Raw genomic sequence first — 16,347 nt, forward strand, 5'->3', positions numbered from 1 at the left:
GGGTCGTAGAGGGTGTTAGAAGCACTTGCTGGTGCCACCGCCATCGGGAAGTTTGCTGTTAATGAATGCTGCTCTTTCTCTTCACGTCCACCCACAAAATGGATATGGGATACCTCCTCCCTTCAAACCAAATGTTGATCCACAGGAGGTCGTTTCAGGGATTAGGTGTGCTGCTCTTAAAATGCTTTTGGTTCCTATCACAGGTGAAATTGCCAAGGTCTGCTGTGATACCATTGGTTGTTTTATTTGAAAACTTTCTGTGATGCTAACCACTGTAGTATTTGGGCGCCTCAAAACCACAGATGAATTAATCTTTATGATATATTTCTGGAGGGAGAAAGTAGCCGTACAGTGGCATAACAAGTGAAGTCAAAGATAATGTCTTGTGCTTCATATATTCGTTGTTGAATCCCTATTATTTTTGTCTCAGAATTGACAGCCCGTTTTCCTCATTTACAAGGCCAACAGACTGAGGCTGTTCATCCCAGCAGAGGTAACAGAACATAGCAAAAAAAACCCTGATGAATCTCCCCTCTGGGTAGGCTTTTCCCCTGCTGGGACAGAGCACTTGTAATGCAACTTCAGGTGCTGAACTTTGTTGATTTTATCTGAGCACACAGAGTAAGATGCATGAAAGCTAGCTGTCCCTTACAGGTAAGGTGATCCTCCAGAGTGACTTTTCCGAAAATAAAAGAACTAGTTTCTGGAGAGCCAAGAATGAAGAAAAATGAGAAAATGTGTCTCTTCCTGTTTGTTTGGGGTTTTTTGAGCGGGGCAGCTCAGCCTCTGGGCTCCCTCGGGAGTCCTGCCGGGGTGGCTCGGTAGCTGCATTGCTTAACAGGGTGCTGAAGCGTTTTGAATGAATGTTGCTGTCTGTCCCGCCAGCCTGGCCTCATCCTGCTCTGCAAAGCTAAATCAAAAATCTTCTAGCTCCCAAGGTTTGCTGCTGTCTCTCTGTGGTTAGCTCATTTCAAACTGTGGATCATTTGAATGAGTGCAGTGGGATTCCTTGCTGGGCCTTCAGTTCCCCTGTATTTGCTAATTCACTCTGAATATACCCGTTCCTTGAGTTTGCTTCCGTTGGGTTGTATACTGACCTATGTATTCTTCTATGTGTATAGGCTATTCTGACACTTTATTATCAGGAATATAAAAATGTTTTGTGACTGTAACGTGCATGCACTTCAGTGTTATAGTTTAGCTTTAACTCTCTTGCTGTAGCTATTATATTCCGACCATGAAAGCTTCATTAGTTCATTTTGATTGAAGAATGATATGGTCCTCAGCAATGCTTATGCAAATTGATGACTCATTAGAATTGAATTTAAATATCTATAAAATTTTAGACTTAGGCAAGTAATTGCATTACAGTTTTGCAACTTCTGTGAAAGATTTTTTTTTACACCTAAGGCCATATTTCAAACCTGTGACCTCATTCCCATAAAGCAAAGCTATTTCATGACATCATAGCTGTGCAATTTGACTTTTGATAGCTGACATTTGCATTTATGTCCATTAAATATTTGCCTGCTTAAAAAGCTGCCAGGCATTTACATGTTAGCATGTAAATGATATTAAAAAATAAAAATTAGTATTCTTTTGGCCTTCTTGCTGGCAGTTTTGTTGAAAACAAATGAATCGTAGTTTTCCCTTCCATTGTCACCCTCTGCTTGGTTTCCAGAAAAAATGATTAATGATTTTTTTGCCTTTGCAGCTGCAATATTTGATTGCAGTCTGACTTCACTAGTGATACATACGGAAATATTTCTTCAGTTAATTGGACGTTATCAAATCCACAGCAGGTGACTAAGACCATACTCAGATGTAGTTGTTCTCCCTCTGTTGCAGTGAGCAGGATCTCTGAGGGCAGGTTGCCCTCTGTGGCACTTTCCCCCTTTGTATAGTGATCAGTTCACAATTTACATTGTCTAAATAAATACTTGAGGAGCTTAGTGTCCAAGATCTGCTGCCATTCACTTTGCTTTGAGGCATTGAGGTTTCCGTGCTGCTCTGATTAAAGATAGATTTCAGATAAGTTCAATGAGACTTGTATGAATCCTTTGGGGTGGGAAAGGATCAACAGATATTTAAAACAGTACGATGTGCCAGTCTCTTACAAGGTCCCTGTTTGCAGGCTTCATATAAATGTTGAATATTTTAGCTTAATATTTATCCTTAGCAATGGCCAACCATCTTTGAATCCTACTGAATTCCAGCACTAGCTTCCCCTGCTGAAACAGGTTAAAACATGTCTTCGATCACTCTGTAACTTTAAATTGCCTTTTTTCCTTTCCTGAACCTCTTCTGTCACCTATCTTTTGCCAGCAAGTCTTGTGAAAGCAGCATCCCTTGTGATTCAGATCAACTGACTGTCTGGCACCGGGGACTGACGCAGTGCTAGGGAGGACCCCTCCCGTGGGGAGCGAGCCAGGGACGATTGCCTAACCCCCTGCGCCGGACCGCACGTTGCTCAGTAGTAGGATGCTCAGTGAATGCGATTGAGAAAACCTTCCTCTGAGCACGCTGGAGAGGGTAGCACCAAGATTAATAGGAATGTTTTCTTGGCACCGTAGGCTCTGGAACTGCGGAGTTAAATTCCTCGCTTAAGCTTTTACCCCCTTGGTAACACCTCCATGCCACTGATTACTCTTACTGAAAACAAAAACAACAAAGGGATAATTGCCCAAATTTTGAAAAATGGCTATTTTTGCACATTCAGCCTCAGATGCCGTTTGACCCTTAATACAGATGGTTTCACTTAATGTATTTTGTTTAAACAATCCCTGTTCCTGGAAGTGGTTTCAGAATAGGCTGTTCCTCATTGCTGTTCGTGTTTGCTTTTTCTTATGATATTACAAGAAGCTTGAAGAGAGCGGATTCAGAAAAGGGCAGTAATCAGTGTTAACAGGCATTTGTGGAAGCCTTTGTATTTTCCAATTAAGGTACTGCAACTTTGTTGACTCCTCACAGCTTTCAAGACTGAAGTGGTTTGGAGCACTTTTGTCGTTAGGCTGTAGAGCTCACCATAGTTCTGTTATTCCTCTGACTGTGTTAGAGACCTCGGGGAGTCCCAGCACATTTATGTGGAACAGCTTGTCATCGAGATATCTGCTTTCCCCTGGTTTTCCCCCATGGGATAGGCTTCTTGGTGCTCTGACACACAAAAATCTCCTCTTTCTCTTCAATACAAACGAAGCATTTCTGTGCGAGGGGAAAAAAAAATTGTCTGTTATCCTTGGATCTAGCTGCTTTTCATGTCTGTTATAATTTCTGCATGTGCAGGCTTTTCGCAGATTGTGCAGGATGTGTTGTTGATACTGAACACGCCCTGGGTGAGCTGTGAAAAGCCTGCATCAAGTTCAACGTCAGGAGTCTTTATATCCTGCCCTCTGCCATAGCCACGCTGCCGTGAGGCAGCTCCACTTGATGGAAAGAATGCGAGTGCCATTGAAGTACATGAGAAACGTGTTTTATAAACTAGAAGTTGGTGTATTGGCTGTGTTACTGAACATTTCACGTTCGTATAGTACCTTCTAGCAGTGGATCTCAAGGCTGGGACCCGATTTGTAGTTAGCTTGTCCAGAAGCCAGGTGGCATGAAAATCTTCTATGTTTGGGAAAAGTGGAGGCACAAGTCGGGTAATTGGTTTATCTACAATTACAGGAGAAATCTAAAGAAGAGCTGGAAATAAAACTGCGGCATGTCTATTCCTACAGCATATGATTAAGCTGAATGGTTAGTTTTCCCTTAATTTTTTTTTTCCTAAAATTATTTTCATCTTAAAATCCAGACCCCGTTTGAGGGGTTGACAGTGTAAGCAAAAGTGAACCAAGCTATTACCAGCTTTTTCCAAAACAATAACCTGCTAATCCTCCCGCTGACGTTCTGTCATCCTTTATATAACACTTCAGGTACAATTAAAAAATGAGAGATTACATAGTCTGTGGGGTTTTTCCTCTGTGCTCTTTCTTGATCTTATAAATGGTATGTTACATGGCTTAAAATCCTTTTGCATTACCTCTGCAGTATTTTCTATTATCCATGCAATATGAAGCGATGCATTGGCTTCATCACCCCCTTGACTCCAGAGCTGCTGGAGATTTCTAGTCGTGTTTCTTTGTCCAAGCCTTCCTCTGCTTTGAGATTAATTTTAAAATAGGTTCTCCTGGCACCCTAACTGCAGTGTGTGTTGGAGGGAGGGATTAGGGGAACACAGCAGCTCTTTCACCCTGTGAAAATCCTCTGGCCGCGTTCCAGGCGCAAGACTTGCAAAGACTGAGCTGAACCAAGAGAAGGGAGGAAATTGGGACGTGTGGCCTAGCAAAAACCAGTTGCCTTTTGCTTTGGGTTTTCCCACCTCTTGTTGGTTCAAGCCAGAGCCTTCCTTCTCCTTTAGTGGTACATGTTCTAGGCTGCTTTTGTTAGTTCACTTATTTTGTAGGCTTTAGTCTTTATTCTTGTAATAACTTGATATAACGTGTCTAACTTGGCTGGGCAGGCAGAGGAACTTGCACAGGCAGTCTTGAATACACCCTGGACTCGTGAAGTTAAGTCTGGGCTTTCTGCACTACATTTCAGGTATCATCCAGGTAAACCCACATTTTTATATCTCATACTATCTGGCAAAGTCAAACAAAGGAGTGTCCATCGTATCCTACCTGGGCAATATGTGGTATTTTCTTGCAACATGTTGGGAGAGAGATGCGACTTCAGAAAGTGTTGGATATTGTTTACTCTTACTGAGAGTGTTGCATGACTTTTTCCTTCGTGGAGAAAGTAAGAACAAGAAAACACAATAAGAGATTGTACCAGAGGCTCGCAGTCTGTAGAAATAACATGGAGTTTAGCTGATCCATATATCACTGACATGAGACTTCGATATGGATTGGAGTTCAATCAGAAATAGGAAAAGCTGTGAATTTAATTACAGGGTGGTATCTTCCACTTGGAACTTCATGGAACACCCCCAGAATCAGGAGAGGCTTACAGGGGAGCTACAGAGGAACTTCAAGAAAGGGTTTCTCACAAAGCTGTATTTTCAGAGCGAGCTGTCTCTATTGCAGCACTGTTGCGTATCTGGGTATCTGTCAGCTCTCTAGGAATTTGAGGCATTGCCTTCCCTAGATCCAGACTGGAGCACAGCCAGTTACTCGAGGCTGGCTGAAGTACTTCCATTTCAGGTGGAAGCAGGTCTCCCAGCACTGAATGACTCTGTGGTCCATTTGATGGTCTCTGAATGATTAATGAAATGCATCTATATCTGGTTCACTCCTACATTCACATTTATTGCTTTTGGATTTGTTTGTAGATCTTTCAGTGAGAAAGGTCGGTAAGATTAAGCTGTCCATACAACTCAGTACTTGCCAGTACAGGTGATCATCTCGGTATTTTGGATTAAGAAACAGCTCTCCTGGCCCCTTCATGATGCCAGCACTGTTATTTGTATGAACGTGTAGTGAGGGGAGTCTTCACATTCTTGAACTGGGTCACCACGTGGTTGTGTGAGCACCGGTGCCAACAAAAGGAAGAAGATGGGAAAGGTGGGACTGAGGCACTCTGGATTTAGACAGGGTTAACTGGCCGAGGACCCTCACTCTGTGTCAGCATGATCTCTTCCCAACTAATCTCAATGTTTGCCCGTAGCACTTTTCTGCTTCCTGCCCTTGTGCTCCATTTTGCAAATTTTCAGAGCAGTGGCAGGTATTTTACTTAATTTTTTTCTTTTTTTTTTTGTTTAATCATTTGTGCAGGTCTTCAAAATCTACTTCTCTCCCTGTGAACAGCGAAGTGACTCAGCTGAGCCTGAAATGCAAGATGTGGCAGCTATAGGGCTGGTGTGGAACAGGGCTGGATAGCTTATAGGGTGCCGACTGTTGCTATTCATTTATACTTCCGCACTTTTCTTTATTTTCTGTCTGGTATGTGGGCAGACAGAATCTACAATCTTTATTCATGCCAACAGCTGTAAACCTCAGACCGCATGTAATATATCTGCTCTGTGAATGGCTCTGGTTAATGATGGGCAGGTAGGGTAAAGAGGGAATGAATAGAAAGGGACTTTGGATTTCTCAAAATACATGGAGAGGCAGAGTTTGGGGTTACTGGAGATCAGTAGAACTATTTCTTTTTTATACCTTCCTTCTTTATCTTGCCTCTTTTGCCTGGAAAGGCAGAAAACGTGGAGGTATTCCACAGTATCATGCCATTTTCTAAATCTAAATGCAGATATGACAAGCATTATACTCTAAGCATACCAAGGAAACTTATCCTTGAAAGGGTTTAATTTAGGAACTTTTGTCCCTGATGCATTCAGCATCAGACTTTTGCTTTGTCTTAATGGTGCAACCTAGAGGGAGTGTTCCCTAACTTTTCCAAAAAAGTGCAAATTAAAATGCTTCTTTCAATGTGTTTTTATGTTTAGGAATTGAAAAACAGTGTTTTAAACCCTTGTGAAAGTTTAGCACTAGGTCTAGCACTTGAACTGCATCTGTCTTTGCTCAGCAGCGCATGGGTAAAATAGATACCTCTTTCTGCACCCTTGCTGCAGCTGGACCAGGACGGAGGTGTATATATACGTTTTTACATTTGCCTTTCTTCACAGTGAAATAGCTTATTCCTGTCTGAAGTTTCTGCCTGTTGGTCCCAGTCTTCACAAGAGAAAATACTGGTCCTGCCTTTATGTCATAGTCCCAGCAGGACTCTTAAAACTTCTTATATTGTGTCCTGACAACAAAATAAAATGCTGAACTGTTTGGAGGGAACCATTGCTTCAGGCAGTTCTAACTAACTGGAAGCTTTTCCTTTCTGGGATTATATATTTAATTTCTTATACTGGGAATAATAAGCAATTAGTGCTATGGAGCACTAGGCACTTCACCTGCAAATCTGAGGGTGGATAGACACTGTAATTCAAATCAAGTGATTGTAGATTCTTTTATATAGCATCTTTTATATTTATATAGATTCTTTTATGTTTGTATAGTTACAAAGGGCTTCTACTTTTTAAAAAAAATATGCTCTCCCCTGTGGATGAATTAGCGGAGTCTTGAATTCCTGATTGGAAGGCACTGTTTGGTTTTGGTGGGGGTTTTTTGGGTGGTGGGGTTTTTTTTGGGTTGTTGGTTTGTTGGTTGGGTTTTTTTAAGTACACTCATGACAGTGTCAGGAAACTTGTATGCTGTGATCCTTTAAAGGTTTCTGACCATCGATACTGATACCGTTCAGAAGCATAACTCTGTTTAGGATTAGATCCCTAGAGAAAAGTGATCCTTACAATTGAATTTATCCTAGTCTCCTGTTGCTGTGTGTGTTACTGGAAATTTTCTGCGTTTCAGAAAATGATCGTAATCTTTGCTGAATTTAATGCTGAAACAGCTTAGGTGAGCGAGGACTAGAGGAGCCGTGTATGGCTGGGTAGGGAGCCCTCGCTTGCCCTGAAATAGCTGTGAAAATGTTAATACTACTGTAAGGCCTCCTTTGCGTGATCAACTTCAAGGCAAAGGAGTTGAATTGCTACTAGATTTGATGGATTATTTGTTTATTGATGGATTATTATTTGTGTCTCCTATGGATGATTTTTTTTTCTTTGCTTTTCAAGTACTTTGGTGAATCCTATACGTGTGGCAGCAGCAAGCGTGCTGGACATGTTTGTAGAGCTGTGCCCCAAGTTAAACTCTCCACTTGGGAGAGAAAACGCAGCACGACTGCGTAGGTTGGGTGGAGGGAGCAAGTGGAAGAAAGAAGTTTCAACTGTTCCAGTAATATTAATTCAGTAGCTGATGCACAAAAGGTTTTTCATATTGGGCAGAGTTAAGGTGTTCAGTACAGGTCGATGTTCCCAAAATGTGAATGACAAGATGTGGGTAACAACCAAGCGTGTGTGTTTACAGGCACTTCAGCTGCTGCTGCGGAGATAGTGCTGGATAAACCTCGCCTCCTCCATGTTCCTCCTAATCCCTGCTGGGTCTAATGCAGCAGTGGTTCAGTAATACTTGTTTTCTTTTCTTCTTCTCCCCTTCCACCCCCTCCTCATGTGTAATTTGATCTCTTAGGCCTGGTCTTCTGCTTTGGCAGATTTTTCAGCTCTTGAATGGAAGAAATTAACCACTTAGTTACTGTCGGGACTAAAACACGTTTTACTGGTCCTCCTGGCTCTTCCTGGGGACGTGCTCCGGATTACACAAGATAGCCCATGCAGTCATCGGCTTTGAGCTCCCCGTTTATAACCTCTTGTTTTAACTTTACTTTTTCATCTGCATTTCCTTGCCTTTTCATTTAAAAGAAATACGGAAATGCTCCCACTCAAGATCTGAGTCAGTATTTGGCAAAGAAACGTCTCTAAAATTTATTTTCTGATACTTTCCAAGTACGTATCTTTTCTGATTGTGTCCTGGCTGTCTGTAAGCCCTCTCTGCTCTGGTCTGGCAGAAAATACTGAACTTCAGTAGGATCCCTAAACTGATGTGGCTCTACCTATCGCACAGAAACTCAGTCCCTGCTCCCTCTTTTGCAACCTTAATAAACCGACCAGACGATGAAAGTTAAGTAATTGTAGTAAGTAGGAGTTTGTGTGATTTTTGTGTCAAGGTAAGCTTTTTTTTTTCAGATCTGAAAAGTGCAAGATGCTTCTTTCTTTGCGTGCAGATGTTTTAAAAAGCATTTAATGGAAGAGGCCCAAAACTTTTTCAGTGATTTGTGAAGAGCCCCTTTGGACTTGAATTTCACCTTGCAGGCTTCAAATGCTAATACCCCAGGCAATTCCCTGTGGAGCTCACAACCCATCTTGCTTTTTTACATGAGTATGGTGAAGACAGACCACCACTGCAGGAATTTAGTGGTACCCTCTGCCTTGTTACTACCTTAAAAAGAAGGATTCTGCCCTGTTGCTTGAAAGGAATTTCAAATAGTTGAACATCCCATCTCTGAAATCCCACCACTTCTCAGCTGCCTTCTTCACTCATGAAAATTGCAAATAACAAACATCTGTTAAATCAAGGAGAAAGAACAACAAATGCACATGCTTTATTGCAAAATCTTTTGGTTTTCTGTTGATGTGCACAGTGGACTTCTTGTAACCTGGCTTTTTTTTTTTTAAAGTTTCTTCCTGTGAGAGTGGGACTTGCTAAGTCCAAGTGCCAGAAGTGTTAATATTTCATTGTATGTGCAGATATCTCTCTGTGCTCTTGCAGGGCCATTCATGCTGTGCTAGATGGTTTCTGAAGGAAGGAAAATGGAAAACACTCTTTGCCCTCAGGTGTTAACTAGCCTTTGTTCAAATTCATGTGTGGTTTTGTTTTTTTAAATTTATTTACAATAATGCCTATTGTAGGGTGGTCAGAATAGTAGCAAGAGGCTTTTGTTTTTAACATGCTATTTTAACTAGCTGTTGTAAACATGTCAGCTGAATTTTGAGAAGAGCTTCAATGGAAAGGTAGAATACTGGTCTCTCTAAAGACGTTTTGTACATGAACTGGAAAAGGAGAGGCAGAGATGCCTACATAAAAAGCTGGAAGAAAACAGACAACGGTGGAGCGGTTCTGAGGCAGGGCAGTGCTGGAGAAACTCGGGGTGGCATTACACAGATCACTGAAGGCATGAAGGTTCATCTGAGCAAGGTATCTGGGCAGAGTGGTAAAACCACCTGAGACCTGTCTGGGTGGTTTATTAATGCCAATGGTCTTACTGATTCCTAGTGATCACCAAAATAAGTGGTACTCAGAGATCCTTCAGTATCTTGGTCGCTTGGGCTTTCTTCTTAGGTGCGTGAACAAACTTGGAAGGTTTTAACGGACTAATGTTGTCATTCTATGTGCAAACACCAACAAGGACTTTTCTCACCCTCTACCTGTTACAGTGGCAGGTATTGCAAATAAATCACAAACGTAATTGCCTTTTTGTGTAGTGCTGTCATTGGCAAGTAAGCAGAGTTTTCACTTGTTGTTTGGAGTAGTTACAAGGTGTCAGTGAACAATTATTGAGACTAAGAGGTGATTGACTCAAGAGACAGTTGTTTAAATCTGAGGTGGCTTTTAATGGGCTGGGTGTGGGATATGCACTCGGCTCTAACCCTGCCAATCTTGGACTCACGTGCTTTCTTTGGCATACTGTAGTAAAACTCTCATGACTTAAAGTGCACGACCCACTGAAGTTGTATTCACTGCAAACAGTTCTACTAGACTCCACCAGACAGCGTTTTGTGCTGCACGTGCCAAGAAGGTAGAGTTTTAGTAGCCAGGATTTTAAAGCTGTTAGTCCTTCTAATACACACCAGTATCTTCCCAGAAGTTTGGCACATTGTATCTAAGAGTGGATGGAGCTGTTTAATGGTGGAGGATCTGAAAACCCAAAGGAAAATTGGAATCTGTCAGACAAAGCTGGACCAGCCTCTAGGAAAACAGGCAATACTGCATTTGCTGTCAGATCAAAGCCCAGTTTTGTTACAGCTGTGTCTATAGCACATGCTGTGGTCATTTGTGGATTTCAACATAGGCTTCTTTGATCATAGAATCATTTAGGTTGGAAAAGACCTTTAACATCATCGAGTCCAACCATTAATCTAGCACTGCCAAGTCCACCACTAAACCATGTCCCTAAGTGCCACATCTACATGGCTTTTAAATACCTCCAGGGATGGTGACTCCACCACTTCCCTGGGCAGCCTGTTCCAATGCTTGACAACCCTTTCGGTGAAGAAATTTTCCCTAGTATCCAATCTAAACCTCCCCTGGCACAACTTGAGGCCATTTCCTCTCATCCTATCGCTTGTTACTTGGGAGAAGAGACCGACCCCACCTCGCTACAACCTCCTTTCAGGTAGTTGTAGAGAGCAATGAGATCTCCCCTCAGCCTCCTTTTCTCCAGGCTAAACAACCCCAGTTCCCTCAGCCGCTCCTCCTCAGACTTGTGCTCCAGACCCCCCACCGGCTTCGTTGCCCTTCTCTGGACACGCTCCAGCACCTCAACGTCCTTCTTGTAGTGAGGGGCCCAAAACTGAACACAGTATTCGAGGTGCAGCCTCACCAGTGCCGAGTACAGGGGCACGATCACTTCCCTACTCCTGCTGGCCACACTGTTTCTTATGCAAGCCAGGATGCCATTGGCCTTCTTGGCCGCCTGGGCACACTGCTGGCTCACGTTCAGCCGGCTGTCGACCAACACCCCCAGGTCCTTTTCTGCCAGGCAGCTTTCCAGCCACTCTTCCCCAAGCCTGTAGCGCTGCATGGGGTTGTTGTGACCCAAGGGCAGGACCTGGCACTGAGCTTTGCTGAACCTCATACAGTTGGCCTCGGCCCATCGATCCAGCCTGTCCAGGTCCCTCTGCAGAGCCTTCCTACCCTCGAGCATATCAACACTCCCGCCCAACTTGGTGTCGTCTGCAAACTTACTGAGGGTGCACTTGACCCCCTCGTCCAGATCATTGATAAAGATATTAAACAGAACCGGTCCCAATACCGAGCCCTGGGGAACACCACTTGTGACCGGCTGCCAGCTGGATTTAACTCCACTCACCACAACTCTTTGGGCCCAGCCATCCAGCCAGTTTTTTACCAGCAAAGAGTAGGCCCGTCCAAGCCATGAGCAGCCAGTTTCTCCAGGAGAATGCTGTGGGAAACAGTATGCACATATATTTTTAATCAGGTAATGGTGTTAGAATGTGTTATTTCACTATGTGAAAGATGTCATCAGAAGAGAGCTATGTAGTATGGCAGTGCTCTGTGGCGTGGACCTATTTTTAATCATAAAGGCAGTGACCTGTGAATGCCCAAAATCACGTGTAACCTTATTACTGAGAAAAATGCATCTTATAAATGATGTGATTCTACATTTCGTTGCTCCATACATCCAGAGACAGCAAAGTGCTTTATAACTGGCATTGAGTTAGTCTTTTAACACATGTTGGGGATATTCTCAGCTGCATTTAAAGAGCAGCAAGACAAGGCACAGGTAACTCAACTGTAAGCAAGAATTTGCTCTTTTTCTTACTCCTTTGCTTTAACCACTAGTTTGTGCTGCTTCTGTTTCAAGTGACTTTTTCCATCCCAAAACAGCTGAACGTGCCTATCAAAAAATGCCCAGTGTTTGGGGCTTCAAACTCTGTTATCTTTCCATGTTTCAGAAGAGGATTTTAAAATAAAATTAAGCCCTGCTTTTAAATGGGTGACGAGCACTCAAGCTGTTTTTAATGATATCGCAGCAAAATTCACTCCAGCTGCTAACATCATGGGATCATGCCAAAACTCACTTTCTGCTCATGGAGTCCAGTCCTTTTGCTGCCACTGTCATGCATGTGTGTGATCATTCTCTTTTGGAAAAACCTGTCCTCAAATTTTGGGTAGCTTTAAGAAAGTAAAGAATAAATAGCTGTCTGCTAGAAGAAGCTCAAACATGAAGGCAGTTGGCTAAAAAGGTTTATGCTCTTGTATGAGCATGAACAATAAAGGCTAATGGATACTGGATTGCATTAGCAAGAGCAGAGCCAGCAGGTCGAAGGAAGTGATTATTTCCCTCTTTTTGGCACTTGTGAAGCCACATCTGGAGTATGGTGTCCAGCTCCCTCCTTCCCCCGTAGCAGACATTGACATGCTGGAGGGAGTCTGGTGGGGGCTGGAGCAGGCGGTGCCCCCGGGGCCGAGGGAGCTGCTTTCGCCCGGTTGGGGAAGAGGGGGCTGAAGGGGTTCCAGCACGCTCGTAACCACCCAACTGGTGACCAGAGAGACTCTTCTCAGAGGTGCACAGCAAAAGGAGGAGAAGCAACACTTACAACTTGCAGCAAGGCAAAGCTGGATAGATGTAAGAGGATAAGAAGTGTTTCACGCCGCCCAGCAGACTTGGTTAAAGTTTAGCTGCAAAAAGCCTGGAACAACCTCATCTAGACAGACAGCTGCCCTCTGAGCAGGAGGTTGAACTGGAGACCTTCCGAATCTGCTCCCAACCAAAACTGTTTTGCCATTCTGCAACAGAAAGCCTGAGTTGAAGGTTGCATCAGTCACTCTGTAGTCCAAAAGTCTGCACGCTTTTCATGACTGATTTTATTCTAAGACGTGTATATGACAAACAAACATGAAAGGGATTAATAGATGTCAGCCGTGTGAGTAGCAGAGTTTGTGTGACACTACCAATATGGCTTTTATTTCTGTATCGCCAGTTAATTTCATGGCATGCAGGAAAGGCAGAGGGTATTTGCTCGAAGTATTTACAGCCTGGTTTGCCCTGACACAAAAGAGGAAATGTTGAAGGATGAAGTTTGTAGCAGAGGGACCACACAAGCTTGTCTGCGTGGAAACATAAAGGGAATTAATTTGTTTATCTACAGAGGAAGTTATCCCAGGATAGCTCTTTGTGTTTAACTCCCCGAGTGGATGCCTTTCTCCTACAGTGAGGTTCTTCTGCAAGTGGGTTAATTTAATTTGAGATGAGGCATTCTTCTTCTGGAATAAGAACCCCAGGAGTTCATCAGGAATGTAATCCGCATTAATTCTGCCGGCGCTCATTGTATTAACCTTAATTGTAATGCCTGGGTGGTGTTCATGGGGGGCAGCCTTTGTACTGCCGGGGGAATGCTATGGGGATTCTACATTCCTACAGCTGCAGCTGAAGGAGAAGCGGGATAGGGATGCTCCTCACATGGAAAAGAAGTTGCGTGCAAGATGCCTGGTCTGCTTTTACAATGTTACTTCATCCCAGTTCCCTAAACATGACACCGGGCCTAAACATGTGATGACTGAGCTCCTCCTGTGATTTATAAAACGTTTCTCATCCAAATTTGCTTTTAACTCTTCTTCCCGACCCCCCCACCCCCCCCAGTGCAGTTCTGCACAAGTTCTCTGTTGCAGTCTCATCTGAAGTTGGGTGGGCAGGGAACAAGTAGATAGATTTTGGTTTCTCTTGAAACTCTCATGCTTCCATAAAATAGAAATCCTCCTCCAGAAGTGGAGGAAGTAAGGGAGAGCGTGGGGAGAACTGCACCGTTGTCTTTCTAATGCACATGCAGGCTGCCAGAGGTGGGGGATTGGATCTGTAGCCTCATTGCTTTGCTGGACTAAGTTGAAGAAATGTTTAAGTTCTCTCGCTGTTTCCTGGTGTATTAAATGGGGATATCCATGTTCATCTTTTCTGAGAGAAAGCGTGAAAGCATTTTGAACGTCACGCTGTCCTTACTGTGATTATTTCTCTGCTAGAAATGATGTGACTTGTGGTATTTAAAAAAAATGCAAATGCTATTATTGCAGTTCAGTATGGGTTGAGAGACCAAGGATTTCTTTCCAAGCTTTCACGTGTACACCCCATGGATCAGAAGACTAAGGCAAAGTAATGCTGTAAAATAATGTTTAAAGAGTGTGAGCAATGTTTGCTGTTTCGGAGGCACGGTCCTCAGATGCTGGAAGCAGGCAGAGTTTCCCCTAAAGCATTAAATGTTTGAAAACGTTGGAGGGCAAAAGAGCACTAGCTAGTCAGTAACCTTGCCAAAATAAACTGTCAGATGTGGAGGGAAGTTTTCAGGGACAAAAATGAAGGTTTGCTGCTTGTTGATCCTGTGTGTGACACACCAAGCACTCCACACATTGCGGTGGAGTTTGTGATAGGGTTGGCTTCCCAGGCCATTTTCCCCAGCCTCTCTATTTTGCACCCCTGATGAACTCTGCACCCTTGAGCACCTCTTGCTCCGAGCAGCAAAAGCACCCAAAGGTTCGGGAAATGAAAGGGGATTTTTGAGTGGAAAAAAATGCAACTGTATACACATCCAATTTGCTATCTCTTTTTTTAATATATATTTATGTATATAAATACACACACACATATAGAATATAAATATATATAACAAAAGTGATGGTTGTTTTAAAAAGGAGGCACACAATAATGCTAGAAAGTAATGTATAAAAAATGCAAAAACTGGAGAGCGCTAATTAAGATGTAGCCTTGAGAAACCTGCAAGGGAAGGGCACAGTTTGCAGGGGAAAAGAATAGTAGGTAGTGGGAGAGTGAAAACTTTTGGCCCCTTGTGCAAGAGGAGTAGTACCCTGCGAGTGTAATTGCAGCAGCTGAGATTTGAATCTGTTTGCCTGTAATTATCACAGAGATGCTAAGACAGTGTCTTTTGGAGAAGGACCTCCAGATCCCCTTGCAGTTTTTGTGCTGGTTTACGAATGGGCATAGCTTTCAGTTTGCTTCTCCCCGTTACAAGGCGCAGTATTTAAACAGTTCCCTTAATGCGCTGTGAAATGACACGCTTTTAAGACTTTGACTATTGCCTACAATTCACTTGGTTTAACAGAGCCACGCACAAAGCACCACAAGCACCAAAGCAGGAGCGTTAGCCCTTAATCCTGCCTTCCCCCCCCGCCCCGGCTCCCAAACCAAGGAGAACTCTCCCAGGCAGGGGAAACTTGTTGATTTTCACCCTCGCCCCTCTCTCGCGTTGGGAGAGGAGGCAGGCAGGGTGCAGGCAGGAGGAGGGTTAAGGAGCGAGGGCGTTGCTCGCCTGCCTGATGTCATGGAGGCAGGCAGAGGCTGAAGGGGCCCTTTGTTGGCAGCGGAGCCCAGCAGCCCTGCCTGCACCCAGCGCCCAGCGGCATGCGGGCAGCTGCCGCAAACTGCGGGCAGAAGTGACTCTGCCCAGCTTGGTTGGCTTTGCTTTTTTCTTCTTTGTTATTTTCCTTCCCCCCCCCCCCCCCCCCCCCCCCTCGCCCGCCAAAAGAGTTGGGAAGGAGGGAAGATGGCTGGAGTTAACTCCCCGGGAGAGGAGATGCGGGGCCCCAGGATTTTCCGCCGCTCGGGCTCGCCCTTGTAATGGTTTTCAGGGAGCTGGATTTCTTAGACTTTTCCTGGATATTTTGTTTTTAGACTTTTCCTGGATTCTTTTAGACTCTTACCGGATTTTTTTAGACTTTTTTAGACTTTTGCCGGATCATTCGACAGCGCGAGAAGAAGCTGAAAGGGGGGGAAGGGAAACCAGACAGCCGAAGCCTAACTCTAACAAATGAAAATGTTGGAGATTTGCTTGAAATTGGTGGGTTGCAAATCGAAGAAAGGGCTTTCCTCCTCCTCCAGCTGCTACCTGGAAGGTGAGTACCCAAAGGGGCCGGGGTCGGGCCATGTCCCCCTGGGAGCGCAGCAGCCGGAGCCCGCCCGTCGGCGTGTCCCAGGGGGACACGGCCTGACCCCACCACCATCCCAGACACAAGTTTTATCCCTTGCTTGCAAGTTGGGGCCAGGCCTGGGGAGACGTTTGGTCCTGGCCAGCTTTAGGCTGGGCTTTCGCATGCGGGGGCGAGGGAACCGAGCGGTGTATGCGGCATCCAGACCCCAGGTGACTTTCATTAACTGCAGTATACAAAGGGAGCGCGGCTC

General features: G+C 44.1%; 1 protein-coding gene across 4 annotated transcripts in view; it reads left to right on the forward strand.

Moving 5' to 3' along the window:
• ABL1 (ABL proto-oncogene 1, non-receptor tyrosine kinase) overlaps window positions 1-16,347 on the forward strand; it is an 84,312-nt gene that overhangs the window by 34,673 nt on the left and 33,292 nt on the right. For 2 of the 4 annotated variants that reach the window (XM_076355818.1, XM_076355817.1), the window contains exon 1: window positions 15,703-16,061. The exons of the other annotated variants lie outside the window; for them this stretch is intronic. Coding sequence is in view for 1 of the 2 variants with exons in the window: in XM_076355817.1 (XP_076211932.1) it covers window positions 15,977-16,061 (85 nt within the window). In the remaining variant the exon portion in view is untranslated. Of the gene's footprint in view, window positions 1-15,702; window positions 16,062-16,347 lie in introns of those variants that run through there. 4 annotated transcript variants of the gene reach the window in all.

This window comes from Aptenodytes patagonicus, chromosome 18 (genome assembly GCF_965638725.1).
Source record: "Aptenodytes patagonicus chromosome 18, bAptPat1.pri.cur, whole genome shotgun sequence".
Taxonomy (NCBI): Eukaryota; Metazoa; Chordata; class Aves; order Sphenisciformes; family Spheniscidae; genus Aptenodytes; species Aptenodytes patagonicus.